This window comes from Boleophthalmus pectinirostris, unplaced genomic scaffold (genome assembly GCF_026225935.1).
Source record: "Boleophthalmus pectinirostris isolate CB_2022bp ecotype Guang Dong unplaced genomic scaffold, ASM2622593v1 HiC_scaffold_4, whole genome shotgun sequence".
In the NCBI taxonomy this organism is placed as follows: domain Eukaryota; kingdom Metazoa; phylum Chordata; class Actinopteri; order Gobiiformes; family Gobiidae; genus Boleophthalmus; species Boleophthalmus pectinirostris.
In genome coordinates this window covers 17,204,840-17,232,569 of record NW_026571353.1, presented here as the reverse complement: position 1 = coordinate 17,232,569, position 27,730 = coordinate 17,204,840, and the positions used below count along the sequence as shown (strand labels likewise).

Here is a 27,730-nt window from a genome sequence, read left to right as displayed (position 1 = left end):
GACTTTAGATCATTTATTAAGTGCCACATTAAATGTGAACAAGGTCATCTCAGGATACTGCTGCAAACTGGACCTGTGTATTGTAACTTCACAGTGAATGTCCTGTTATGCATGGTCTATACAAAATAACATTTTCATAACCAAACAAATTATTTGTCAAGTGAACATCTTATAAATCCCTCATAAACATAAGTCTGTATTTCTTTTATATTTCTAACCACAACATGTATTGCCTATCTGAAGTCTAATAATTTTATTTTAGCCTGTTCAGGCACAGAATAAACCATCCATTAGCTCACTTGGACCCAGATCACTCACGCGTCATGCAGCTGTTAAGAAGGCATGCAGAGGCTCTGACACCTCTGCGTGTAAAAGCATGTATCTCTACACAGCCACCACCCCACACAACACTGCCCTGATGGCATGCAATAGATAAGGTTTGGTCCCATTTAATTAACCCAGTACCATCTAATTAATCAGAGCCTCAAACTGTTAGGGACCAGTCCAGACAAGTTTGTTCAAGGTTTTGGCATCTTCAAAGTTTTGCAAATCAAGGGCATTTTGCATCTATAGAGAGAGTTTTATAAACCATATAGACTGGGTCATATACTATTGATAGTTAGCAAGAAAAGTAATCATAATACAATACAGCAAAAAAGTGATCAAGAAAGAAATTCCATTGGCATGTCATTGATAGTCCACCCTTGTGTCTGTCCATAGGTTCTTAGTTCTGTTAGGGCTGAACACTGTTGTGTCCTTTGGGCCGGGTAAGAGCTCAATAATGAGAAGGTAGGCCAGGCCCATGGTACCGCTCTTTGGCGTGCTTCTCACAGTACATCACATCGTCGACCCAGAAGTGCCCTCTCATCCGCAGGTTCAATCCACAGTCTGAGCACTTGTAGCACTCTGGGTGGCGAAAACGATCATCCATGATGCGCACAGCCTGTGTCCTGTGCGGATACATCAGAGAAATTAATACAGTTTTACAACACTTTTCTATTTCTGGCCTATCCAAACTCACACATTTATACTGCAATGTACGCAAGACACAGACAAGGTGGGTAAAGTGACACTGACAGAATGCAATCTCAGTAGCAGCAACCAGCAACCCTTGGGTTAGTGGGCAAACATCTACTAAGTGAGTTACTGCCACTAGTTACAAGCAAAATCGGAGGGACAACATTATTTTCAAGTCAAATAAGCTGCAGCCCTCAAGCAGCAAATCTAGCTTTAATATAAGTGCAGCAGATGTACCGAGTGATGCCTACTACTTACGTAATGCTAGTGCCACACTTCTCACAAGTGTGGTGTTTAATGCCTCCACCCACAGAGCTGGTTTTGGGTGGGTTGGGAGAAAGTTTTCCTGGGAACCTCAGCGCTGCCTCTGAAAAAAAAAGCACAGAACTGTTGAAAAAGGTTCAGACAGGAACAGTATTCTGTGGTACTGGATCCCACTGGTAATGAAAAATGTCTCAGATTGATTTTCACTCATTGGTCAACTGTGTCATGAAGGAATACTTGTCTTATCTTGAATTATTTCTTCTCAAACCAATCAAAGTGATACAGAAAAGAGACAGGGGAGTGGCTATGACCTTTATGCAACATGATTAGAGAGGAACTGCACAATACATTCATGACTTTCCTATCATTGTCATAGCTGTGTTATCATAGCAGTGATTCTCAAACTGTGGTATGTGTGTCATCGGTGGTATGCGGGGCCTTCTGGACTTTAGTAGATTTTTCTCTTAATAAAACACATACTTAATATTTACCTATCTACCTTATTCCTTGGTTTGGTCTTATTTTACACTATATTTTGCCCTCATTTAGACCTGATAAATTATATAGTGTAGTCTAGTTATACATTATTATTATTATTACTATTATTACTATTATTACTATTATTACTATTATTATTATTATTATTATCATTATTGTAATAAGCAGACAAAAAGCAGAACTAAAGCCAACCTTTCTCATCAGCTTCGAGCACTTCTTGCAGCATTTTGAAGGTGTTGGATTGTCGTGGATTAGTGCGAGACTCCTTGTTCTCCTGGATCATTTTGTACACCTCTGAGTCTTTGTCAAACCTCTGCATGGCAAAGTCAGAGCCGGAACTATTGTAAACAAAAGGACAAAATACAAACATGACACAGGAAGAACTATAATTGCATCAAGATTAAATGGTGATTACATTAGGAGGGATTTAAAAGGAACATGTGTGTTTAATTAAGTACAATCACGAAGGGTCAACGTGTGTGTCTCAGACTGTGTGTACTCAGCCCCTGCTACAGAAGGGTCACTGTCCAGTCACCTCTATTCTACACTCATGTTTTACGAATTAAGCACCAAACATACATTACAAGACATTTGCCACTTTGAAATACAACTGTGAGACACCTCTAAAGATTCAGGATCTGTGGCCTGTTTTTCACTACAAATTGCAAATAAACTAACCTAACCTACAATGGCATGGAGGGAAGTTTAAAAAAGTTTTATAGAGAGCATAAGGTAACTGTTTGCAAAATATGCACAGTTGGACATTTGAAATTTCTACTGTCATTGTAGAGATTTGGTGATCAGGTTATAGTCATGCTTTAATTAGCTAAACAGCTTTAGACCTGATTTGGTGTTGGTGAGGTTTTGGTGGAGTCCTGGCCTGGTTCAGTCTTGGTTCAGTCCTGGGTTAAGCCTTGCTTTTTGCTCACTCTACTAAATTTGTATGTTACTTAAGCACCACTGACATACAGTGGGTCACATCACAATAGCATCAAGAACTTAATGAAGGAAGGTTTGTGTCAAATGCAAAGTAAACACAAGCCTACAGAGCCGCTTTTAAACGTAGCATGTCTGCAATTTGCACATTTACAAACTAGTAAAAGTAGTGCAATGACAAACTCTCCCTCATGTGGTGGGAAGTAGTTACGTTTTACAGCATAGCTAAACCTCATGTGTGGTTATGGAGCAGTGTAGGCACAGTGTGAATAGATACAAGTGCTCTCGTGTCAGTCAGTGTGTCTGGAGGCAGCTGCTGAGTGTTTGCTATCAGTACAAACTGGTCTGTCAGGTAACAACAGCCTTAACCACACCTGAGCCAAAAAGAAAAAATATAAACCATCTCAAATTAAACTGACTGAGTGTCCCACTTGTCGTCAGAATTTCAACAAAGAATGGCAAAAATATTTCTCTTAAGGCCCACACCTGTGCTGTGAAGAGCTCTATGGAGATGGATGGTTAGGTTTGGGGCCCAGGTCTTAGTAAATAGGTGATAATTGTAGTTTACAAAAACAGAAGGAAACTTTTCCATGGTGATTGTATTTCTGAAGTGCTGGAGAACATAGGGCAGATTGATTGTTGTGACTTTCCCAGACCCAAGCAGGGTCTCTGTTGGAATATACATAAAATGCCAAAATAAGGGATAAATCACTCAGACAGATGATGGCCCATGGTGACCTCACAAAAGCAGAAGTAGAATTACTTGTCTTTTGTTTTCTTCTGTAAAAATCCAGAGGTCGGACATATTGACGAATACTTTCTGATAAAAAATAGCAAAATGGACAAAGCAAAGCAAAAAATGTACAGTAACTTCAGTCTATGTCCCTTTTCCTTCTTTTTACCAACGAACATGGTTTAAATTGAAACCAGACTTGGAAGTGCTCCCTCCACCCTGAGCAATCACTTTTCGTTTTGTCCAACTTCTCTCTCTGACATGCAATCTCCAAACAAATGGAGATCAACTGACAGGAAAACAGATATGTGTGGGGGTCAATGGAAAAACAGTAAGTCTGCAATGGAGGCATTTGAAGAAGTAGCTGTAAATCTGATATTGACTTGTTCTCTGGAAAATTTAGCTTTTAAATATGTTTGCATTAACGTCAGCATCTGAGAAACAACTTAGTGGTTTCTGTGCCCAGACTGGAAAGTACAATTGCAATGATAAAGTGATAGTGGAGACTCTTGGAGGAGCCAAAACATTTTCACATCGGAAGGCTAAATTCCAACCACATTTCACAAAGCAATAACTATCTATACAGCAAGTCTCACTCAGTCCTGTACATCCTGGCCATACAAATCCAGCCTTACTCACCTCAGAGAAAGAGAGAAACGAGATCTGTTTCATGCAGCTGTCCCAAACACTAAAGTAACTCCTCCGTGCGTGTAAGAGGCAAATATTAGCATGCACAGATGGAGAACACACACCTCTCTCTATCTACAGCGGACCAGACAGAAAAACAATAGCCTGACTAAAAGGTGTGCCCATGGGTGAGCTTTGATTGGCTAGACAGTGCAAAGGGGCGGGCACATGGGGGGCTCCGAGTCTCTGATTGGATGAATGAAAGCAAGAAGAAGCTTTGTGTGCAGGCTAGGGTCTCTGGACTGGGGGCCAATTAGGGGGAAAAGTGAAATCTGACTTTTTAGGCGAAATATGGTATTTGGATTTGACTATAGTTGGCGACATGTCATATCACAGGCCTCACATTCCCAAAGGGAGACTGGGGCCAAAGTCAACTATACTGCCATGTGAAAACACAGAAATCAGGCTCTCCAAGAGAGACTGGGCACATAGTATGACATTTAAGTCTGGGCATAATCAAATGTATAAGATATTCAATATAAACAAAGAGATGAGGGTCACTGATTGAAATAAATACATGCAAAATTGCACCTACCTTCTAAAATAGACAGGGCACAGATTTCTACCAAATCACAGGCCCTATCCTGCAATGTAAAGAAAAGTTACCTACCTCTCATCTCTGGACACAAAAGAGTGGAATTTAACCCCTGTATACCCCTGTACTGTAGCGAGGAATCTACGTGTGAATCTTGTCTGTGTAGTGACAAAGATTCAATATTCCATCATTTTGTCCAAGCTCCTTCAAAAGCTTTTAGTATTACTTTGCAAAATATATGGGTAAAAATAAAAAACACTCACTGAGTAAATTGAAACCATGCAGCGTGTGTCAAATGACCAGGCTGGACTGTCACCTCATCAGCAACGGCCACTGCAGGTGGGAAATGCAATATACTGTTTCCTGAGAGCTTTAAACATAATTGTAATGTCTGGAGCAAAAGTGCAGCTGCAAACAGTCAATGAGCCCTCGTCAGCTGCACAAATATCACAGAGAGCACTGGCCAGACAAATTGGAACACTTCATTTAAAAAGTTAAAATGCTAATTATCAGTTCACCTGGTAAAGAAACGCAGAAGTCCAGATCTAAGCTCTTGAGTTCCTGACAGCTCCTGACAGCAGACAATGTATGCTACAGATACAGCTGTAGTATAGACTTTTAGCTTTTTACACAGTACATTTGTCTTTGATATATTTGTTATAGAGCCTTTAGTGAGATTATTTTTGTATGTATATATAAACACAAATTAAGGGGATTTGCTGGTTCTTAAATTATTACTGGCATCAAGTTAATTTGTCAATGGGGCTCCCAGGGCATAGTTGGTGGCTTTTAATATTTATGCAATAAAGTCTTTTGAGTAACACAGCAACTGTCTTTAAAGTATTGTACTATTGTGCCAGAGGATGTTACCTGCGCCGTGGAGACATGGGCACATCTCGGTCAGTGGGGCTGTGAGGGGAGTATCGTCCTGGAGGAGTGGGAGTTCGACTGGATCCAGAGAGGTTTCTGAAGTCTGGAGAGAACTCCTGTAAAATAAAACCATACTCAAAGTCAAGCAATTGGATAGAACTACCCTCTTCGTTGACAGTGATTGGAGTGGCCTCTCCACAGATCTGACTTGTATCTGGCATCATCACATTCTTGACTCTCTGAGACTATTTTAATGTGGAACATTACTTGCAAAGAAAGAAAGAACATCTCCTTGGAAACAAGCAGGTGGTGGAGCCTCCTTTATTCTGTGTACCTTTAAGATTAATATATTATTTATTTTTCAAAAGGAGAGTAGCAACTACATCAAATGTCAATTTCTATGCACTGTGACGACTTTTAATTAAAGGGATCATATTTCCTTGTTTAAATAATACATTAGAATACGACACAAGTGCATGAGTCACACCCAACATTCCTCTGGGGCTGCTGCCAGCGCTAATCCCTCCAGCAATCAAAACATCAGCATGTGTCTGCAATACTATTCCAGCATCAACACCACAACTGTGCTCAAAGAGGATAAGGAGCATTAGGTCTAATATTTCATAATTACTTTCTTCTGAGATTTAATTATTACTTTTTATGTTATAACATTTTTAAATTAAAAGAAATAATATTCCTATGATTTATATTACATGGAAAGTTTGGTGTAAAGTTTACTACATTGTGAAATATGGTTTAAGGACAGAAGAGGGCGCCATAGACTTTCTTTTCAGCACTGATTTGTCAAGCTCAGCATTTGTGTCAATAGTATTTTATAGTAGATGATACCAAAGGGCAGACAGAGCAGTCAAAGGCTGCCAAAGGTTGATGTTGGATAAATTTAATCATGACTCAAACGGCGGTGAGAGCGACCTCAGGCACACATTTGCACACCTGGTCAGACTCTGAGGAACACATAACTCACCTCAGACATTTTAACTGTCAGGAATCCCTAAAAACAAATTGTGCTGTCTGGCACTGAACTAAAATACACCTACACAAACCATAACACAAGAACATCCCAAAAATTTTTATCAGATTAGCTTCACTTTAAAAAGTTATCTGGCATTAAGATTTGCTGAAATTGTGCTTTCTCATTTGTGTTTTCATAGCCTGCAGGCACAATGAGCCTTTACGGGTAATAGACATCAAGTATCAATAATACAGTTATTTTGAATCAGAATTTAATACAAAATTAAATATACACTATATCCTAAATAGGGGTTCTGGCCAGTAGTTCTGGAAAATAAATTAGAAAACCTGGAAGAGTCTTTTCAAATGGGTGTTTTTTGTTGGAGAATGTCAAGATTGTGAGTTCCTAACATTTATAACCAACATTTGCCTACAGGTATGTTTGACAATACAAACACAGTGGCAATGATGAAGTCAGAAATTGTCCAACTCCTGCTTCCAATTCAGAAATGTCTTTGAACAAAGTATCTGTTCAGGTCCAATCAGGTCCAATTTTCCTCTTCTTTCCCTTTGGTGAGTGGGCAGATTAGAGCTACATGCCAAGAAGACTTTACCAGAAATGATCATTGAGGATTCTCTGCTCCCAGGATAAAAATGGGACTAATAATAACAGCAGACTGAGCAGAACAAGCATACTGTGTCAGTACAGGACAAAAGAAGACATCCATGTTATCTCCCACTGTGAAACAATCTCAAAGGGATACACATGACAGCCATGCATGCTTTTGAGCTTCTGAGCTCTACAGCACCTGAAGCCTCCTACTATGTACATTTAAAACCACTCTAATGCACAACAAGCCAATGTTATGTAAGAGTCAGACTGATGTCAATCTCTTATGCTCTCCAGGATTGTGTGTACAATACCACAACTTGCAGCTAAGTCATCAGAGGAATGTAATAAACGAACAGGCTTCATGTTTAAATCATGACAACATTCAGAACATATACAGATTGCACTGGATTTTCAATTTCATAGGCATTAAACAAAAAAAAAGATCTAAGTCTTAGTTATGGTTGAATGAATACTTGCTTCATTAGGGTGCCCCCAAGCATAAAACCATTAGATGAAATTCCTGACCAGCATGTTAAAAGTTTGGAACAATAACAATTTAACTAACTTTTTATTATTTTCTAAGACAATATTACAGATTTCTATGACCCGTCCCAACCCAACACCCCTCAACAAAGAAACCTTAAATTACATTACAAATTGCATTCACTTGTGGCTTGGTTACTGCTGTGACTAGACCAGTGAACGATTATACTTGGTTAGAGCTCATTGCAAGTGTGCTGTGCCATAGCAGTGCCAATTGGAGAACATGACACAAGTTAACGATGGGAGGGGCACATCAGAGAGGAAGCAAAGCCTATTATTTTGTTTTGGATTCGAAAGTTCTTTAGATATGGGAAAAACATTTGAAGAAATTCATTGGCCAATTCTTCTTGGTTCCTGTGGCTGTCAAAAAGAGGAAACGCTGATTAAAGCTGAACCGAACTGTAATCAACCCATACACTAGGGCCTAGATCATTAAGGCCATACCATTGGTGTGAGTGTGCAATAGCATGCTAGTATTCAGAACTCTAAAATTACTTCTTATGTAGTAATCTAATTTTCCTTTAGCCAGTACGTCTGCAGTTGTGGCACATTGGCTTTGCAGTGAACCAGTGTTTTTAGTCAATCATTCCTTCCATTAAAATCTAGTGCAAACCCTTCAGTAGAAAACAGAGTTGAAATGTGCCTCATTTGTCTTTACACTGACAAGACGACAGCTACAAAACACTTAAGCCAATGTAGTTCTATTGCCAAATTCAGATAGATAAATGCATTGTATACCACAGCTACTCACTGAATGTTTGACAAACAGAGAAGTGCTTTGTGGCACAGCGGTGTGCACAGAATTGGATGAAAACTGTTTATATCAAAACAACAAAATATAGACATGTTTCCAACTCCACCTAACACATGTCTTATCCCACCATTCACCAGTGTATGTTATATTGCAACTGTTTCAGATTAAAGTCGATGAGAGACTGCATGCATGGTGCCAGTGGAAGCTCAATGGGACTGGTTAGCAAGACCTCTCACTACCACCCAGCAGCTTCAATTACAGGGCACAGGCCAAGAAGACATTAGAAATGCCTGGAGGAGTCTTTATTTTGGGATGCTTAAAGAAAGTCATTTAACTGCTAATTCTCTGTCTCCACCACAGACCTGAATGTTGCAGGAGGGGAGGAGGTAGAGGGGGCATTAGTCGTCTTGGGCTGGGTAATGATCAAATGTGTGTACGGTGGTTCCTGTCCGGCAGCGCTCATTGGAGGAGGTCTTAAAAACAACCTAGTCATTATCCACTGTCACTGATAAACACTGCCTTATAATTATGTCTCAATGATGGTGCATTACTCTGTCCACATACTGTAACATATAAAGCACAGCAGGAGCACAAGGGATGACTGTTTATATAAAATCAGGCTATTAAAATACTTTAGCTCTCTTAACCTTTTTATTACATAATGTTTTCCTTCCTCCTGCATTTAACTGACTTGGTATAAGATGTAAATAGTACTGTGAGACAACATATAGGCTTAAAGGTGCATTGTGGAACTTTTCTGGGTGAGGTTCTATCATATGCTTTTCTTCATGGAGATGTTATTGCTTTGTCTGGGATGTTTCATAGTATGGTATTACACATTTCTATCTTCCTGGATACTAAACCAAACCAAGTTACAGGTCAGATCTGTGAAGAGGCAAGCTCACTCACACTCAGAATGCCTGTTTAGTAGTACATATGACCTGTAATTAAATAAATGTAAGGTAGAGCTGTTTAATGCCGCGCTGTGGAACAGTCCAGGCAAAGCAATGGAATATCCATAGAAACAAACAGGTGACGCACCCCCAGTCTAAAAGTTACATAGCATACCTTTGCACAATGTATTTTTTTTTACTAGTCATATGGCAATCTAGCATCAAAACAGTTAAAATTTAAATAGCATCATTGCTTTTTGATCACATGAAATCTATCTTACTAACTCATCATCGTCCACTGTGGTATCCAAAGTAAAGCGTGTTGTAATTGGCAATAAAAACACTACATTCTAACCAATTCAAAACTTTGTACTCTAATAGAACAATGGACTCATTCACTAGAGTTCCAGACCGCTAATTTTTGTATATCCATAATAAACGCGAAAAGAAATTAGAATCTCTTTAACCAAATCAAACTAACCACAAGTGGATTAGCTAAAATAGATAGTCATTTGTTCCTATACTCTGCTTAACATTTCTGCAGTTCAATAATGCCCAGATAATTGTAAATGTGTGAGCAGTGAAAATGAAGTGACTGGGGAAAGGGCAAATCCAGCTCATGTGATGGTACAGTAGGTGGTCCTGGGAGGGACTCACTCAAACTGCCACCAGGAGATCCACTGAAAAATGAATGAGGCCAAGTGTTTATTTATCCAACATGGCAGCTACAAGCAACGCATTATTCATCCCTATAAAGATCTCCACAAGGCTCTGACTGCATTTCCAGATCACCATACATCTGGTGACCATTACAGCATGACCCAAAAGGATTATATTTTTAGTTTATTGACCAACATTTGATATTCAGAACAGAACAGTTGCAACAATGTCGTTATATTCCTACATGTGTATTGGTCATAAATACATAAGGTGAGACATATTTGGAAAACTTGGATTTAAAATGTAGAAATATAATCCCATTCATGCACTCTAGGTTTAAATTACTACAAATTCAGAAATACAGCTAACCTAAGACATCTGTATCTTATAAAAGCACTGTAAAACATGTAGATAAAACTACATGTGAATACAATATATAGCATACACTAGTGGTCATATTTCTATAAGAGTTCCCCCTGATGGCTACAGCAAATCAAAAATGCCACTGGTACATGTATATGGTTCAGCATAGCAAATATAATACTTTGGGTTAACTGCTGATTGTTTGTCATCTTCGCAGTTATAATTTATGAGCCACAAAAGTACACAGTTACTGAAGTACTGGTGATGTAGTGTACATCTAGGTCATATACTATTCATTTTGTTTTGCAAAGAACATAGTAAAATGTGTTATGCTATTCCCTTGATAACAACTTCTCAACCATTTTTGTAAATGTAACCAACAGTAAAATTAATTATATTCCAGCCAAAAGCTTCCAAAAAAACAAAAAAACAAAAAAAAAAAAAAAAGAATGGCCTAAATTGTCTGTGTGCATTTAGCCTGGGGGCTTGGAACGGTTTGGGACTTAAAAGCCCCTAGTTTGGCTTTCCACTCCAGGGGAAAGAAAAACAGGCATGGCTGATCTATCAGAGGGGATGAGGGGAGGCACACCACCCCAGTAATGGTCACAATGGAGACCAAACTTCATGACTCCAAATCCACGTGAAAAGGCCTCCCTCTGTCCGGTCACAGGGAAGAAAACACTCCACTCCCCCTGACACTGGCTCAGCTCTGCAGCACAACTGTCTGCCAAACCCCACAGCAGCCTCAATCCAGTCAGACTTGAAATAGACCATGATTACAAAGTATCTTCATCAACATCATTAAAGCAAACCTCTATACCAAATGTCACTGTATCCTTTTAGAAATATGCCTTTTCAGTAATTAACATCACTTTGTGCCAATTGAAATGCATCCAACTTCCTTATTTGAAACATAAATTAAATAGTTATGACAATTTTTTTCATGCCAAGTCTATTTCTTCTTCAAGAGATCACCACAACTTTGCAGTGGAGTCACTGCAGTCGATGGTTTGCCAGTCGAGGTGGAATAAAAAGTGATGTATGGCTTATAGGCAGAATGTCCCTTTTCGGTGACACATGTCATTGCCGTCTGCTCACTAAATTTAAGATGAGGAGGAAACATTGGTCTGCAGGATTTCCACAATGTCACATTGAGAGACATGGCCCTGGTTCATGGCAGGAAATATTTTTAAAACAAACACTTGATCCGAAGCTCAGGATCCAACAGGCCACTTAGGCAGCCTCAGGAACCTCAAAGTGCAGCGATGGCAAAGCCAGACGCAGAGGCTGGTGCTCTGGCCCACGATAGGTCATGTCTTGTGAATAGCAGTTTTGGTTTTGGCTTCGATAGTCAAAACACAGCCCCGTTGTGGTCCCTTCTTGATGATATAAACAGATGCTCTCAGTCATGACAGTGCCAGCAAGTTCAAATACAATCACTTGCCCCACTTCCTGGAATGTAGACGCCTTTGCTTTTCTTCCTTTAGTCAATGAGCTGGCAGCACATAACATAAACAATGGTAGTCAATCGCAAGAAGCTGCCACAATTAATCAGATGGTTAAAAAAATGTATTCTTTTGGTTAGGTAAATATTAACAATCATTATCTGAAAACCAACAGTTAAACATAGGAGTAAGCGTGTAAACAAGTAGTCACACAGAGCTAGTAGACTTATGCACAGGTAATACATCAGGGCATCTAGTCCTAAGCAAAATGCGAGTACTTTTATCATGAAAGTTTACGTAGTTGACAAAACAAATATACCACTGAACTTCTATAGGATGTGTGTGTGAAAAAACCCTCAGCCTTGTCTCCTCCATCTCCAGCACACAACGAGAAGCCTGTGACGCAAGAGAAAAGCAACACCAGCCGCAGCTATCACAGCCACCATTGTACGAGGCATTTTCTCAGGATATCCAACGCTGTGGAAAAAGGGGGATCCTGTTGCTCATCCCACTTTCCTCACTCTCAGAGCCAAAACAAGAGCGGAAAACCTTTTTTTAATGGTCTTTCAGTGAGACCGAACACCTGATACAGCAGCACTCTGCACCTCTCAGCATGGACAGAGGGGCTTGTTGTCATTGTGGCTATACATCTTAGAGCCCAATAGACTGCATTATTCTGACACAACAAAGCACCCAAATCAGGACCTTTTCCTGCCTATTCTTCCCAACTATCTTTAAAGACTTCCTAGTAAAAAGGCTGTACAAAATGTTTGCATCCAGCGCTTCATCTGCGCCTGTTAGACTATATATTCTTACAAGGAATGGAATGAGAAATTTTAACCAAGACAATACAATAAATTGGGTTCATGGGAATAAGACAAACACAATTTTGACATAATAAATTAAATGTGTAGTTTGTCTCATAATCTTAATTTTATATTTTATTTTATATTGATGCTTTTTGGCTCCTCAAAAGACACCACACTTTACCCTGTTTTCCAGAGCTAATGTAAAAACATGGGAAAACATTCTCCGCACGTTTGCACAATCTGGTGGAAATTTTATCTTGTGAATTTTTGTGGCAAGAGAATTTCTGTCGTTAATCATTACATAAGACAACATTTGATTCAGTGCAATTGTGGCACAGATGGTCAGAGTATATCACCCACAATAAACTATACAGTGGTCCCCCTCTTTGCTCCCACCACCACTATAACATTATGAAACATAATAGTTCAGTATATCTAATTGTCGTTTACAAAGCGTGTACCGCTAAATTACTGAAGTCACTGTCCTGGTGCTGTTTTGTTGTAATATTTGTTTGGTGGGACATAATCATAGCACCCAAATGACAGGCCTGAGTTACAGCATGGCTAGACTTTTCAGATTGAAAAAGATCAAGATGTGAAATGTAAACCAGTGCTCCTGCAGCCTGCACACAAGACTCACAGTCCTGTTGGACTCAAGATTGTATGTGAACAAGAAGAAATACGCTATGAGATATTTTAAAATTGGATCTTCTCAGCTGGGGTTTCACAGAAGGAATGCGTGAATGTTTTGAAGTTCATACCCTCGCATACTTTTAACTTATCCAGAAGCTATAAAAATGGATGGAATTCCTCGAGCCATTACAAAAGGTCTTGATTGTTATTTCTTTTACTGCTCTGTCGTCCTATATGTCATTATAGGGACTCAAATTTGAACCATTTGAGCATAGTTGGAATAGTTGATGACAAAGTTTCCCACAACATCTGTAACATGGGGAGGTCTCCAGACGGCTCAGCCCCTCTTGGTTTTGTTTTTGCAATGGTAAATAAGTGAACATATAGTTCAGCCAACATCTGCTGATAACCCCAAGTCTACATTTGACCATTTCCCATTGCACTAAGAGAGAATTAGCAAATAAGAAGTGGCATACCCTTTATATAATGGTATACTACTAGTATGTAACATTTCTGGAGGAGAGTACACTATGTCCTTGTCTCCATGGTATTGCTTTGTCTGGAATGTTCCACAGTATGGCATAACATTATAAATTATAATGTAGCAATTTGTTTATCTTATAAATAAACTCTTAAGGAAAACAATTCGGTGATGCTACCAGGTCAAGTTACAAATCAGATGTGTGAAAAGGCAACCTTGCTTATTAGGTATTTTTGATCACTTAATTCATGTAATTGAATTCATCCGAGACAGATGGCTTTAATGCCATATTCTTGATAAACCATATAATCTCTACAAAAATGGCAGACAGAAGACCACCCACCAGAAAAGTTACATAATGCACCTTTAATGAGTGCTAACGGAGTCTTTATTCTGACAACTAAAAGGTTATGATATGGTGTCACACATTATATTTACTTCCTGACTGAAAGGGCTCCTTGTTGCTGAACAGTTGAATGTCAGATCATTTTAAAACACTGACCTTTGAGCTTATACACTCCCTGCTGCATAAATGGCAAATGTTCTCTGCTTCCTGAAGTTAGTGTGATAATCAGATATTTGAAACTAAACACAATTATAAGTTAAGAAAACACCAGGTACAATACAAAGTGCCTGTCTCTTTTGCTTTGTAAAGGCATTATGAAGAATATACAAGGAACAAAACAAGCCCTTTCCTTTTGACTACAGCTGACTATTATGCCTCCATAAAGAAAGATGTAGAAGCATAAGAGCACAAATCAAAGCAGAATTTAGAGAAGGGAGCTTTGCTGAAGACATAAACAAACCTGTGACAGTGGTCTGCTCAATATTTGGCCTCTGTCCTCAGGAGACCATGAGCGCATCTGAACCCTACAGGAGAAGGAGGAGAAAGTGGTTAATTAGGAGGCTAACACTGAATGCTGGAGTAGCACTTCCCCATTAACAGAAGAGACTATAATTCTCCCCATAGTCCAAAAGTCTCCACCATAAAACAACAAACTGGACTATACATTGGCTTAACAAAAATCACTCTTCATTGCTCATTGTATTGTTATAAACATAAAAAAGTAACTATATTGTTTTGAAAAGCTTACATTTAAAATGTAGTAGTGTCATTTGCATTCAACAAATGATGTGAGGAAAATTTTTATTAAAAACATATGTGTTGTTACAGTAGACTAAACCAGATCAATGGGAAATTTTAATTATTTCAATGCACAGAAGAAAGTGACAAGAATAAATGTCTTTAAAGCAATAAATAAAAGATCTAGACAATGATTTAAAGAAAAAAAAAAGGGTTAGTGGCATGAGTGGATAACAAATAGAGTTCAAATAAGTGCTCTTCCAATTCTTGGGAGGGAATCAAACAAAAAAGATTGACCAGAAAAATATAATTACAAAAAACATAAATAAAGATTGGATTGCTTTTCTTTTTTAAACTGACAAGTGCTTCATTGTTTGATTTCCTTACTTTCTGTTGGTTAAATAAACAGTTTGTGAAGCCCTGTGAGGCGACTGCTGTTGTGATTTTGGGCTATTCAAAAATACTCTGAATTGATTAACAATGTACAAAATAAAAGTACACCCATGCAGTGGAGCTAGAGTGAAAGTTCTATGCAGCCTTTTGTTAATGTGAATAAAACTGAGGAATGTGATATCCTGTGCATTTCCTTTGTTCCAACAGTACAGTCCCCTGGCTCCACTAACGTCCGTTTTTCTTTTACTTTACAACTGGCCTTTTGTGGACTCATCACAGCCCTGGTTCTGCTGTTGGAGGTTTTATTACACAGGTTAAACTCACAGTTTTCCCTCTTTTACAACACATTTAATCATGCAACTTTATTTCAGACGTTAGTGGCAAGTAAGCATAAATAATAGCTGAAATGTTGAAGCGAGATGCACTGCGTAACATTTCTAGTGGAAGGTCTGCCATCTGCTTGTCACTATGGAAAGGTTATTGCTTTGTCTAGAATGTTCCACAGTATATATTAAATTATCTGTCGCGAGGGAAACAGGCAGGTTACAGCACTATGTTACATTACAAATCAGATTTTCAGGACTTAATGTGTTTTTGAGCAATAGAAACCTAGAAAGTAGGTAGCAGACCCTCCTGCTGAGCTGAGCAATCTTTATAAATAAAATCTTCAAAGGATAGTTTATTTACATACTAGCCACAATAGTAAATATCTGTAAGCAACAACTGACTGAAGCAAAAGCTTTAACAACTATCCTGAAATATGGTAATGTAACATCTAATTAATAACTTTGAAAAGAAAGCACTATTCAGTTTTAATAGCTCTTAACATTGTGTACCCCTTATTCTTGTTGGGTATTTTGCCACTGGGACTTGCAGGAGGGTCAGGTGAGTAGGGTCCAGGAGACTCTCTGTAGTTCTGGTTCTCGTCACGACTCACAATTAAAGACTCCTGTAAAATCCAGACAAAAGTGTATGGCATAACTGTTGATAATACTATACTACTAAAATGCATTGGATAATAAATCAGCTAATTATCAAATATCTCATGGTTTTGATATTGATTTTAATTATATGAATGAAGGACGTAGAAGCATTTGGGGGTACTGACCTGAAAGCGGCCAGTGAGTTGGTCAGGAGACTTGATACCATTGGTTTGGAGCAAAGTAGAGAGACCAGGGCTTTAGAGACATAAGGTTACAGTAAGTATCATAAAGTATATTTATCTCTTCCGAAGTGTGATAGGCACACTAAGATCACTCAAACAAAGGAAACTACTGCTAAATAGTGAATCTGTTTTATATTCAACTACAGGAGCTTTGAGTCATGTAGTATTGACACAAATATGTATAAATAATTGGTTTGGAAGATTTGTGGAAAGTTAACTTGTGCAGCATGCTTTAGAAATATTTATGCGGGGTGTCTTCCCTTTCCAAATGTTACTTTGCTTTTTACAGCACCTAAAAATAAAGCTCACTCTGTGCGCAATGCCATTGCTGAATTTTGAAGGGGAAAATATGAGCAGTGAGAGCCAATGCAAACACAGTGGCCCCCTGGCTGCAGGGCCAGAGGCGGCCCGGCTCTGGGTTGAGCCCAGTGTAATGAAGCTCACAGGAAGGCCTAAATGCCTGTGGTAAATCACTCACAAGCACAGTTCTCCTGCTGAAGCTACACAGCATAGAGATGTCTTATGTTTTATGAAGCAAACCCATGTCCTCCTGTGGAAAAATAGATTTATACAGCAGCAACTTGCTCTGAATTTGACATGTTCTTAACTGAAAATGACTGTAACTGAGCAGGGAGATGGAGTACTCTCACAGATACTGCACAGTGGTGCTCAGAGCTCTATTCATAGTGATCACTGGAACAGCATGCTGTCAGTCTGCCCCAGGGAGATTCTTAAAGGTTTACATTGTAAGAATTCCAGTCTGTACAAACTATTATAACAAATTATTTAATTACTGTGTTTCTAGAAAGAAATGAATCAACAAGAAAAAATGTTGTCTTCAACTGACTTGGTCCCAATTTCAAGTGATTTACTTAAATGTGCCAAGGATACTTTAAAAATTTGCCCGGGAAATGCAGACTAGAAATATTCATTATACAGTCTTCAATGTTTAAATCTACTTCTGTTATACAATGCTGCAAACAGAAAAGGCTTGTGATCTCTGCTCTAAAACACAGCTGTGTGATGCCCACATCTCTGTCCACAGTCCAGATGTGAAATGGGAAAATATGATGCTTACAGTTTTCAATTACCAGCCTAACAAGTTCCAGTGAGTACAAAAGATTTCCTAGAGACAAAAGACTAAACAATCTGAAAACACTGAACAGTGACTGGCACAATGTCTTTATACTGGGCTGGGTTTAATGTTCTTTGTTCAAGCACGACGAAGACATATGAGGTATGCTGGGAAATATTTAGAGTATGAAAACTACAAAAGAGGGCAGATGCCATTTTAATCATGTGTGAGTATTTATATGGACTGCAAATCAGAGTGGTCAAACAGCTTAAATGATTCACACACAATTCTGCCAAATTTAAGAGGAGCACCGGAAGAAAACATGCAGGCATTTCCCCTGATTACGATCACTAGTTTGTTTGTACAGAACAGGCATTATGAGGTAGAATGTAATGTTTGAGATAACATGTCATGGTTCCAATCTATCTCAGTATAGCAGTTGTTGTGCCCTTAGGCAAGGCATTTCACCCTGTGTGAATGTGGTATGTGAATGAGGTGGTGGTTACCATTATCATAGACTGTCATTTCCACCAGTCAGTCACCAATAAGTAACCACCCGGCATCTTCCCCCTTCACCAAGACACTTATAATTACATAGGACATTTGACAGCACACAGCACTTTTAAAAGGTGCACTGGTTATCTTTTTGGTTCGGGGTCCATCACCTGCTTGTCTCTATGGATATGTCATTGCTCTGCCTGGAATATTTCACAGTAATTACAATTAAAATTACCTAGAAATACATGTATCCTGACTGTAATCTGTGTGATCTCACCTGTAAATTTGCCTGGTTTGGTTTACATGAAGATGCATTTGAAGCATTTGATGGAAATTATACAATGCACCTTTAAAACATATTTTAAAAAGATATTGCACATGATTCATTTTAAAAATATATATATATTATTGTATTTATTATTGTCTTTCCTTTTACCGCTAATAATCCTGAGGCAGAGTAGCGCTTTAATAAAAAGCTGCTGGTTGGGGTTTCAATAATTATTTGATTTTGGGTTTGTTTTATGGAGTGTTTAGGTCAATATTTTAAGCTAATTAAGGTTTAGTTAATTTTACTGTGTCCGTTTTAGCTAGTAGTGTGTAGTTTTGTCCAATCAGTCTGAGCAGATATAAGACGCATCCCAACATCATTATTCTGTGTTCTGCTGCTGGAGAGGAAACTACTGACTGCCTACATACTTGCACTACTTCAATAATTACAAAAAGCACAGGTGCAAAAAGATAAAAAGTAAACTGTGGACAACATCTTAATGCCTTTTGTCTGTGTTTTGTAACCTTACTCAGTGAACTCCAACCTGCTCACGGTCAATCTTTAGTACACAGCCCCATGGCAGCTGTAGCTACATGTTCTTACCATCACCACTGAGTGTCAAGAGTACATTAATAATGATGCAAATATAATGTTTTGAAAAAGTTTAAATATACAAATCAGTTCCAGCCTATTATATTTTTTTACATTGATTAAATGACAACATACCTCTCGACCAGCAGTTCCAGGTGCAGCTTTGAGCTCTTGATCTTGTTCTGGACCTCCACATTCAACATCTGTGTGGTGTTTTCACCATTTATCTCTAATATAATGTCGCCAGCTTGTAGGTTGGCATGGTAAGCCTTACTGCCCTCATTGACCTACAGAACAGAGAATAAAAACGTTTCATACTGTTAATTTTTAACAGTTTAACATTATACAATTATGATAATGGTAAACTGCAAGATGCCATTTCTCTAAAAAAGTGATAAAAAGTGTTTATCTTTTGTCTTAGATGTAGAGGTTAGTGCTGGACAGCAGGCAGATTCATGACACCCATGGGCAGAAGTCATTAGTGTGACACTACTTGATAGTTTGACTGGGCCTGACCTTTGACCCCAGGCTCGCCACATGTCAAAGCCAATGTTATACTTCCACATCTAAAGAAATTCCTCACTAATGGCCCAAAACATTATGTTCCAGCCACTGTCTCAGCATGGCCTGTCCATGTGGTTTGTCCATGTGTCCAAGGTATACAAGCCAGACAAAAGGCTCACTAAAGCAAAAAGCCAACTCAAGTTTAACCACATAGTTTCACTAAAACTACAATAGCCCGAGTATTAAAATGAGGACAATTGAAGGTATGCAAAGCCACAGCCGTCCCATCACTAATAAACATGTCAATATGGTATGTCAGTTTAACCAAGTCAAGACAACAGAGGCGCATAGCCCCAAAGAGGGGCAATTATTGTTGCTGTGGTGCTGCCCTACAATACTGTGAGCTTTTTCGTTCATGGCACGCCTGGTTACACATCAACCAAAAGCACTCAGGGGCTCTTTTTCTAGAGTGTGCCCTCCCATCCAAAATTATGCATCACCAAGGCCAACGGGAATAAAAGAGGGCATCCATGTCCTGTGCCAAAAACTGCTCCTTTTAAAGCACAAACTCAACCGGACTATGGAAGTGTCACAGGAACAGTTCACAAAACAGACTAAATTTATAAAGAAATGTTCTACCTCTGTGGGTGCCTCAGAGTCTGTTTGAAATTTGAGATGAGCAACAATGATTTGTTTATTGGTTAGCAGTTACAAATGTGACAAGGGGGAGGAGGCTATATTTCAATTGTTGAGTTGTTTTGGGGGCCAAAACGTGTCAAGAAAGGCCAAACAATATATGCCTTTGAAGAGTAAGAAGCTTTAAATCCAGGTTGCTCACACTGTCAAGGTTTGTATGTAATGTATCTTTGTTCAAAAGGAACATAAGATTCAGTCTACACCAGCGATGAGCAGCGGGCAGAGTGCATCTGGCACACAGAGGGTCGTCTGAGCAGAGTTTCCTGGAGGTGTTTACTGAACACTGTCTGCTTACAGTGGCATTGTTTCAGCTTCTTTAGAGCTCGACTTAGGAAAATATCATCAGCCAAAACAACATTCACGTGGATGAACTTTATTTTACACACGTGGTGCAGTGTTCACATGTGGGACACCCTGTTGGAGCAGAAGTCTGTCACCTCCCATTCAAACTTCCACTTTTACTGTAATCACTAACTTCCTCCTAATGTAATCTACTTCCATCCATTCGTACAGAGTCAGTAGACAAGGAAAAAGGTACACTGCGCCCACAGACAAACAAAGGCAAGGAAAGCTATGAGAAAATGAGGAAGTTGACTTTGCATTGGCATGTCATTACAGGCGGGGCATGGTCCAAAACAGAGGATATGAGTTGATAAGGTGTGACAAAGTTTGACCAGACCATGAAAGCGTACAATACCTTTGATACAGTTACAGCCTTCTTGAAGTCTCTGCCTCCGCTTATTCGGAAACCCCACGGACCAGAGCCAGTCAGTTTCACACAGCGAGCCATCCAGACACAAGTTCACCAAAGTCTGAAAAACAAAGACAAGATTGTTAAACATAACAGCACTGATCGGCCTTCAGCCCTAAGATTATGACCATCTCATCATATAGAGCTCTTTCTGATACCTTTTCAAACCAAGAGTGAAGGAGCTTGTCTGTTAAATCTAATGATAATACATCACCTGTCAAGTTTAGCCACTATCCCTGGCTTGGACAATCTAGAAACTGGGAACACCACTGATGAGCACCCAAGGATGACCAGGGGAAATACCAAACAGCCATTATTAGACATGCTCCTTTCTATTTCCCTGTCAAAATGTTCTGCTAACTCCTTAAGAATTAAAGCTGAAATGCAGTAGGTAGGCCTATGTTACCAAAAAAAAAGTCAAATTCTATTGATACTAAGGAACAGGTTTAACACTTTAAGATACCGATACATAGGTCACGATAATCACTGTATCGACTTATCATTCGTTAACATTTGTCATTCGTTCATTATCATGAGAAAGCTGGAGCAATATTTTTTGGAGCTCTACATATTTGCGTGTGCCATTTCTTTGCTCTAGTGGGGATTTCTGGTTCATTTGTTTGTAGTACCATAAAATTTGAGCACTTTTACATACAAACTAATTGGCATTTCAGTCTTTTTTACTGAAGTTCATGTTTTTTGTACATTTAGAATATTTTTTTTTAGGTTTATTGTGTAAGTGTCATCAATTAGTTCCAGTATTATCATTTAACATTTTCTTCAGCAATATATTGCTTTTTAAAAAAAATCATCATGGCCAAACAATACCACATGATGATTACAAAAACACTCTTTTCAAGACAATATAATGTAGTCTCTAAAATAACCTGCAGGTGTAGAGTAAAATTGTATTTACTTATTGTGAAAATAATGTTATTCTTTATAAGTATAAAGAGAGCATTGTGCCAGAACCCAAAGGTTTCAATGTTGGCAATTGAACAGGCATAGGGCAAAAGCCGCAAAAATGCACACACAACTCTAACTACCCACTGCCATACCAACCACCAACCACTGTGCCACAAAAGCTAAATTGCCTTGTGCATAGTTTGGGGATTGATCTAGTCAGGTTTAATATTATCAGAGGAATGCCCTGAACATTATATAAGATCTCCTATATCTCCAACAGGACTTCTAGGTTTTACTCACAACTGACTTAAGTCCCCTTGACATGAATTGTGTAACCACATCAAATAGGAATGGGAGGAATCTGAAACCAAAAACACATGACTAACATAGCTTAAGTGCCTGCAAAGACAGTAGGTTCATGAAATGTTCTTTTGGCATGTACAAAAGTGTAGTGTAGATTGTACTGCATTGTGTGCGCAACTGTCCATGTATAGTGTAAGCGGTGAGATATAATGGCTTGTATAGGAATAAGCTGGGGAAGGTTTCCATTATAACAAAAGAAAGACATAACATTGGATACTTCAGTAAATATTTAAGTCTCAATGTTTATTTTCTTTGTATGACAATTAGATGTAGCTTCAAGTCTTGAGAGGGAAAGAGATTCTTCATTTTTTCCAACAGTCCAATGCCAGTTCTGTATATTGTGTGTCAGAAATGGTCCATTATAATTATTTATTTTGTATGTTGCTTTAAATTTTTTTTATGGAATTATGGCAAGAAATTGACACACTAAACTAAAGAACAAAAGAAATCATCAGTTAATGATTTGTTGCCATATTAAAAGATTATGGCTTCGTTGAAAGACCATTATTCTCCTGTGATGGGTATGATTAAGAATGAGTCCTGGTTGTGGTTCTTTTTTGGGACCAGGATTAAGCTTGGGGCATTTTGTGGTTTGGAGCAGAGTTAGAATTTTTTTGTGTTACGGTAAGCCTAATGTGTATAAAATCAAATGATCAAATTATCTTTTTATGAACGAAAATGTTTTAGCAGTCTTTATTTTTATTTATTTAATTTATTTTGAGGCAGGGACAGCGCACAATTTTCACATCAACCTCAACAGGAGAGATGCATTGTACATCAGGTTGTAGCATCAGTGCTAATTTCCACCCGTCGTCTCTGGGCAGATTCATTGATTGATTGTATATAACTGACCTTAACTATCAACTGTTCTGGAGACCTGGAGCATGTTTGTGTCAGCCTATTTTGTCTGTTTCCGTGATTTAAAAAAAAATCCATCAAACTGTCTAGGGAAGTAGCTCTGAGGGCCTCTTCGTTTGTTTCCACTTGCCAATGACATTTTTTGTAGATTCATGCACTTTTTCTTTTCCATAGCCTTCCTAAACAGTCAGCTTAAGCTTTTTAAACAGAATTATACAGGTATAGTTTATGACATTGTGTGAGGGTTATGAAAATACAGACATTGCCCTTAAAACTTAATTTTTAGGCTAAATGAAACCATACAATCACGCATGTTCTGCATCTCTTAAGTCCAAATGCGCCTAAACACTATTTCTTTTCACACATTTTTTTCATCTTCTACATTCCACAAGTGCTTTAGACAAGCTCTCGTTAACAGTCTGGGCCAATTAGCGGGAATACGCCTTGCTATCACTACACTCTTTTAATTGCACTGGCCTCAAGAAATAAGTGAAGCCGTTATAATGACACGGAGCAGCCTCTGGTGGTGTCAATTAGTCCTATGAGCTTCAGTAGTTTCCCCTATAGAATGGGCATTATTAGCCAAGCACCCAGCTAATTCCCCTGTGTAAATGTCCACTGTGAACACCATAAAAAGCAGGAGGACAATGTCAAGGCTAAAGGACAGTGAAAGTATGTAGAAAAACATCTCCAAATAGTGGTGCGGATAAGCGGCTAGTGGATGGTGTGGTTTTAAGATTACAGATTGCAGCTCTTCACAGAAAACAAATCACTGATCAGAGTTCAAGAAAATGGCTATATGAAATAAACAAAAGAAGGTTTGGGCAGCAGCCAGTGAAACATACAAGGTGGAATCTGTTCTGGTGAATTCTCTCTGTTTTTGCAGCCACAACAATTTGGCAGTGCAATTGAACACACACCCAAACAATGGCTGGAATTCTAGTCATGAAGTCATCCCAGTGGAGCATCAGTTGCGTTTGCACAGGCAGAACTGGTCCTTAAAAGAGTAGTAAAATGTGTTAGCTGTGATGCAACGGCTGCATTATGTCAAGTGTGCTCACGTCAAACAGCCACTTTTGAATAACAGGGTATTTTTAACACCTTGTGGTTATACATCGGACTACTCAACTTGAGCTTCTCTCTACAGCCAGTCACAGCCCCAAACCACCAGTCACAGATTTAACAGAATTTAGATTAAAAGTGCCCTATGTAACTTTTCTTGTGTCCATGGAGATAAATTGTTGCCTGAAATGTTCCACAGTGTGACATTATTAAAACTATCTATTTAGCATTATTTTATCACAGTTTTTTAGATGCTTTTGCCGTGAGCAACTGGCATTCTTACAGTGAACTGGGTCACCTCTCCACAGATATGACGTGGTGCCACCTGCTTGTCTCCATGGTGATTAGGTTTACTGCCATACTGTCAAACGTTCTAGACAAAGCAAGAAAATGTCTATGAAAACAATCGCAAAGTTAAAAAGTGCCGTCTTTAAATTTAATCGTCATGTAATCAAGACTTGAGTGCTGCTAAGAATATGTCAGATATTTATGTTCAATGTGAAATGGTCGCTTACCCCCCATCTCTGCCCACTGCTCTGTACTTGTGATTATTCAAAAGGTATAGACTTTAGGTCATACATGTAGGGTTCTAAAATGTCATGTGGCATTTTTTCAACATTAAAACGAACACATAAAATTCTGCTCCTTGTTAAGATAAAATGCCACTTCAAAGAGGCGGGGCTTCTCAGTTCTACAGCTCTGAACCTGTCGGTATAACTAAGCCCATTTTAGACCAATATTACTATTTATAAAGAACAAAATGTAAAATAATGATTTATGTACACTGTAGTTTAATACTACATAGGCCAAAATGACATAATAGGTCTTCTTTACGCACTTGAACCAAACATGTACTTAGGTGTAATCTAGGGTAAATTAGGCCAAATCTTCTGAGATGAGTGTTCAAAATCATACGTGTTATTTTCTAAAGTGTGGAGTAAAGTGCTTTGCCCTGTTGAGTCATGAGGCTGGATCCACATGTCAGAACAACACGTAGAAATAGTCGTGCTAAATTACAAGAAGGTGAGAAGTAAAATAATGATCATAGTTTTACCACCTTGTTTGGGTGTAAAATCTCAAATTATTTCTGTGAATATTTTGACATTGAGCCAAAACTGAAGCATATAAAAGACATTAGTGAAAATAAAGTGATTGGGTTAGCAGACGTAGCACATTTGGGTTTGAGATGTGAGCTTTGATGTGAAAAACTCTGATGATCAATTGTGGCTGGAGGGAAATATTCTTGGAATGAATCACTCTCGTCAAAGCTTTTGCTGATGGCGAAAGACCAGTGCAAACTTTCCACGGGCAGAGAATCAGCCATGCCTGGTGTCTGTGTCATGCAGAGCTCTCAAAGGTCATGTTCTATACCTGGGCACACACACCCATCCAATCAAAAGAGTATCAACGCAACAGTGCCCCTCCCTTATTACAACAAAGTAAAGCAACATTGCAATCCATTTATTCACTCCTATTTAGCTGTAGTCACTAAGGAGATTGGAAAATGATCAACAACAATACATTTCACGACAGGGTGTTGGTTGATGACTGCCTTTAGTTTTATATTGTTGTGCAATCAAAAGTAAATATCCTCACAAGGCTTTTAGCTCATTGAAGCAGCATGTCTCACAACAATATTGAGGGCCATCACAATATACTGAATTGCAAGTCTCGCTGCTTCAATTAATAGTTGCAGTGCAGCAATAGAGCCAAAAAAAACAAAAAACAGATGATGCTTTGCTACATTTCAGTGCCATTTAAGCACATGCAGAAATAACTGTTATAGGCTCTTTGGTTGACACAATCAAGACATTTTAAATGGAAAAAGTAGCATATTCACAATTCTGTTAACCTCCAGAAACCATTGCAGTAAATATTGTACCATGAGATGTATATTGAGAAAATATCATACAGAGAGATTTGGATATTGTTACATCCTTACATCTGAGGCATCATTTGTACCAAAACATCATGGTACTGTGGTACTGGCACCAGAGGTCTGCTACTGCATCATCATCTGGAGATCATGTTTTGTATTTTAATACTGAACTTTAAATACTGCACAGCAAATGAGTCAGTTCACCACATCCTCTTCAAACATTATGAGTTTTCACACATTAAAATTCAGCGCTGTGATTCCTTGTTATATAACATAACATTTAAACAACACAAATCTTATTATATTACAATACATATATCTATAAACCGATAAATCGATTAACACAATTGAAAACCTTGTCATTTCAAAAGACAGTGGTTCCAATTTCTCTTTCTCAGACTCAAACCACACATTCAAACTGACTTCCTGCACAAGTTTCAAATTATGTAACAATAGAAAGAGCTCTCTGTAATAAAACCAAACAAAAATGAAACACAAACGTAACATATTATTTGGGAACTCAAATAGAAGACTGTAAAATTGTTATTTTTTCAGAAGAATGTGCAAAGTTGGAATAGATCAGCAGCATCCCAAGTCTTTGAAAGTGGCTAGACATCATACCTTTGGTTTTTTTTATGACTGAATAGAAAAGACATCATGAAGGTGCTTGTAGAAAATATTAAGGCAAGTAAAATTTTAGGCAAATACAATAAAATATACTGTATATTTGCAACTAACCAACTGCTTTTAAAAAGGTCTTTCACTGTATTCATACAAGAGATAGCAAAGATATTTCTGGCCATGTTCCATTTGGCAAAAGCAATGATATTTTAGCTTGTTTTTGTCCTGTTGCTCGTTCACATTTCAGACCTATACTTCATTCTTCAGGTTGAGAGAATTTACCAGTTGACTTAATGATACTTAAACACAAACTTTTACTTTCCTGGGGTTGCACCTGGTCCAACCTTTACCACAAATCACTTTTGACTGCTTACAGTGAGAGAGTCAACCTTTCCCTGTCTCGAACACAGAGGCTCCTTGTGTGGGCTTGTGTTTCAACTCATCACCTACTTTTTGTAAATGTCTTCACTTTCCACTTGAACTATTATGCTTCATTAAACCACTCATGAATTCTAACTTCTCACTGAGCCGACATCAATCTGACTTTAACAACGCTCCAGTGCATTCCCACACACACTCTCCTTTATGTCTTTATCAAAACAAAGCATATGCCTAACTTTTACTAATACATAAGCATACACGTTATCGGTTAGTAAAATGGCATTTCATCATTAAACTTACCGGATATCGTCCTGTTAAGATGCAATTATCTGCGTCGCCCTCTCCACCTGCTGAACGTGTGAGCTTCCCCACCAAACTTCTTCACACACCCAGTAGACTACAGCAGCAGCAGCAGGTCCCAGCGCGGCTCACCCCGGGGCAAAGACAAACGCCACAAACAACAAGCACAAGAAAACAGCCTTGTTATATATGTACTAGCTCTCTCCAGCAGCTATGTCAGCGTTGTAGTGGGCGTGATGAGGGGCTTGTAGTCCCTGATCTAGCAGAATCTGGTTCACCACTTGTGGCTGCTCCTCTGCGCTTCACAGATGAGCTCAACTTGCCATGTGCGGTGACCAAAATAACAGTTTTACAAAGGTACAAGCCCGGGGCGTGTCACGTCAGAGAGGCTGGAGCAAGGGCAGCAGTGATAATTGAGCACGCTGCTATTTAACCTCAAAACACCCAGACACAGCATCAAGGCCCAGCGCGCCACCTGCTGGCAGAGAAGAGCCGCTGCAGTCATTTGTGACGTAGCTTTGGACAGGTGTCAAGAGGAGGAGAGAGATGAGGGGAGATCACCTCGAGACATCTCAAATGTCTTGAAAACTGAAGATTACTACTTTCCAGAAAGCCTTGAGAAATATTGG

The 27,730-nt window shown here is 38.7% G+C and overlaps 1 protein-coding gene across 1 annotated transcript; it reads right to left on the bottom strand.

The window, feature by feature from the left end:
- Positions 1 to 27,709, bottom strand: pdlim2 (PDZ and LIM domain 2 (mystique)). The gene is made up of 10 exons (XM_020935439.2): positions 27,102 to 27,709; positions 20,678 to 20,792; positions 18,916 to 19,067; positions 16,292 to 16,361; positions 16,020 to 16,132; positions 14,513 to 14,576; positions 5,541 to 5,656; positions 1,972 to 2,117; positions 1,276 to 1,384; positions 1 to 950 (listed from the first exon to the last, which is right to left on the bottom strand). The coding sequence occupies exons 2-10, from the start codon at positions 20,768 to 20,770 to the stop codon at positions 776 to 778; spliced, it is 1,038 nt and encodes a 345-aa protein (XP_020791098.1). The 5' UTR covers positions 20,771 to 20,792; positions 27,102 to 27,709; the 3' UTR covers positions 1 to 775.
- Between the last annotated feature and the right edge of the window lie 21 nt (positions 27,710 to 27,730).

Bases quoted from the DNA above. Each gene is read 5' to 3' on its own strand.
- pdlim2 (XM_020935439.2), bottom strand. From the start codon at position 20,770: ATGGCTCGCTGTGTGAAACTGACTGGCTCTGGTCCGTGGGGTTTCCGA. The intron at 19,068-20,677 runs GTATTGTACGCT...TCTGTTCTGTAG, and splicing joins AGGCTGTAACTGTATCAAAG to GTCAATGAGGGCAGTAAGGC. The intron at 2,118-5,540 runs GTAACATCCTCT...TGTTTACAATAG, and splicing joins CCCATGTCTCCACGGCGCAG to TTCCGGCTCTGACTTTGCCA.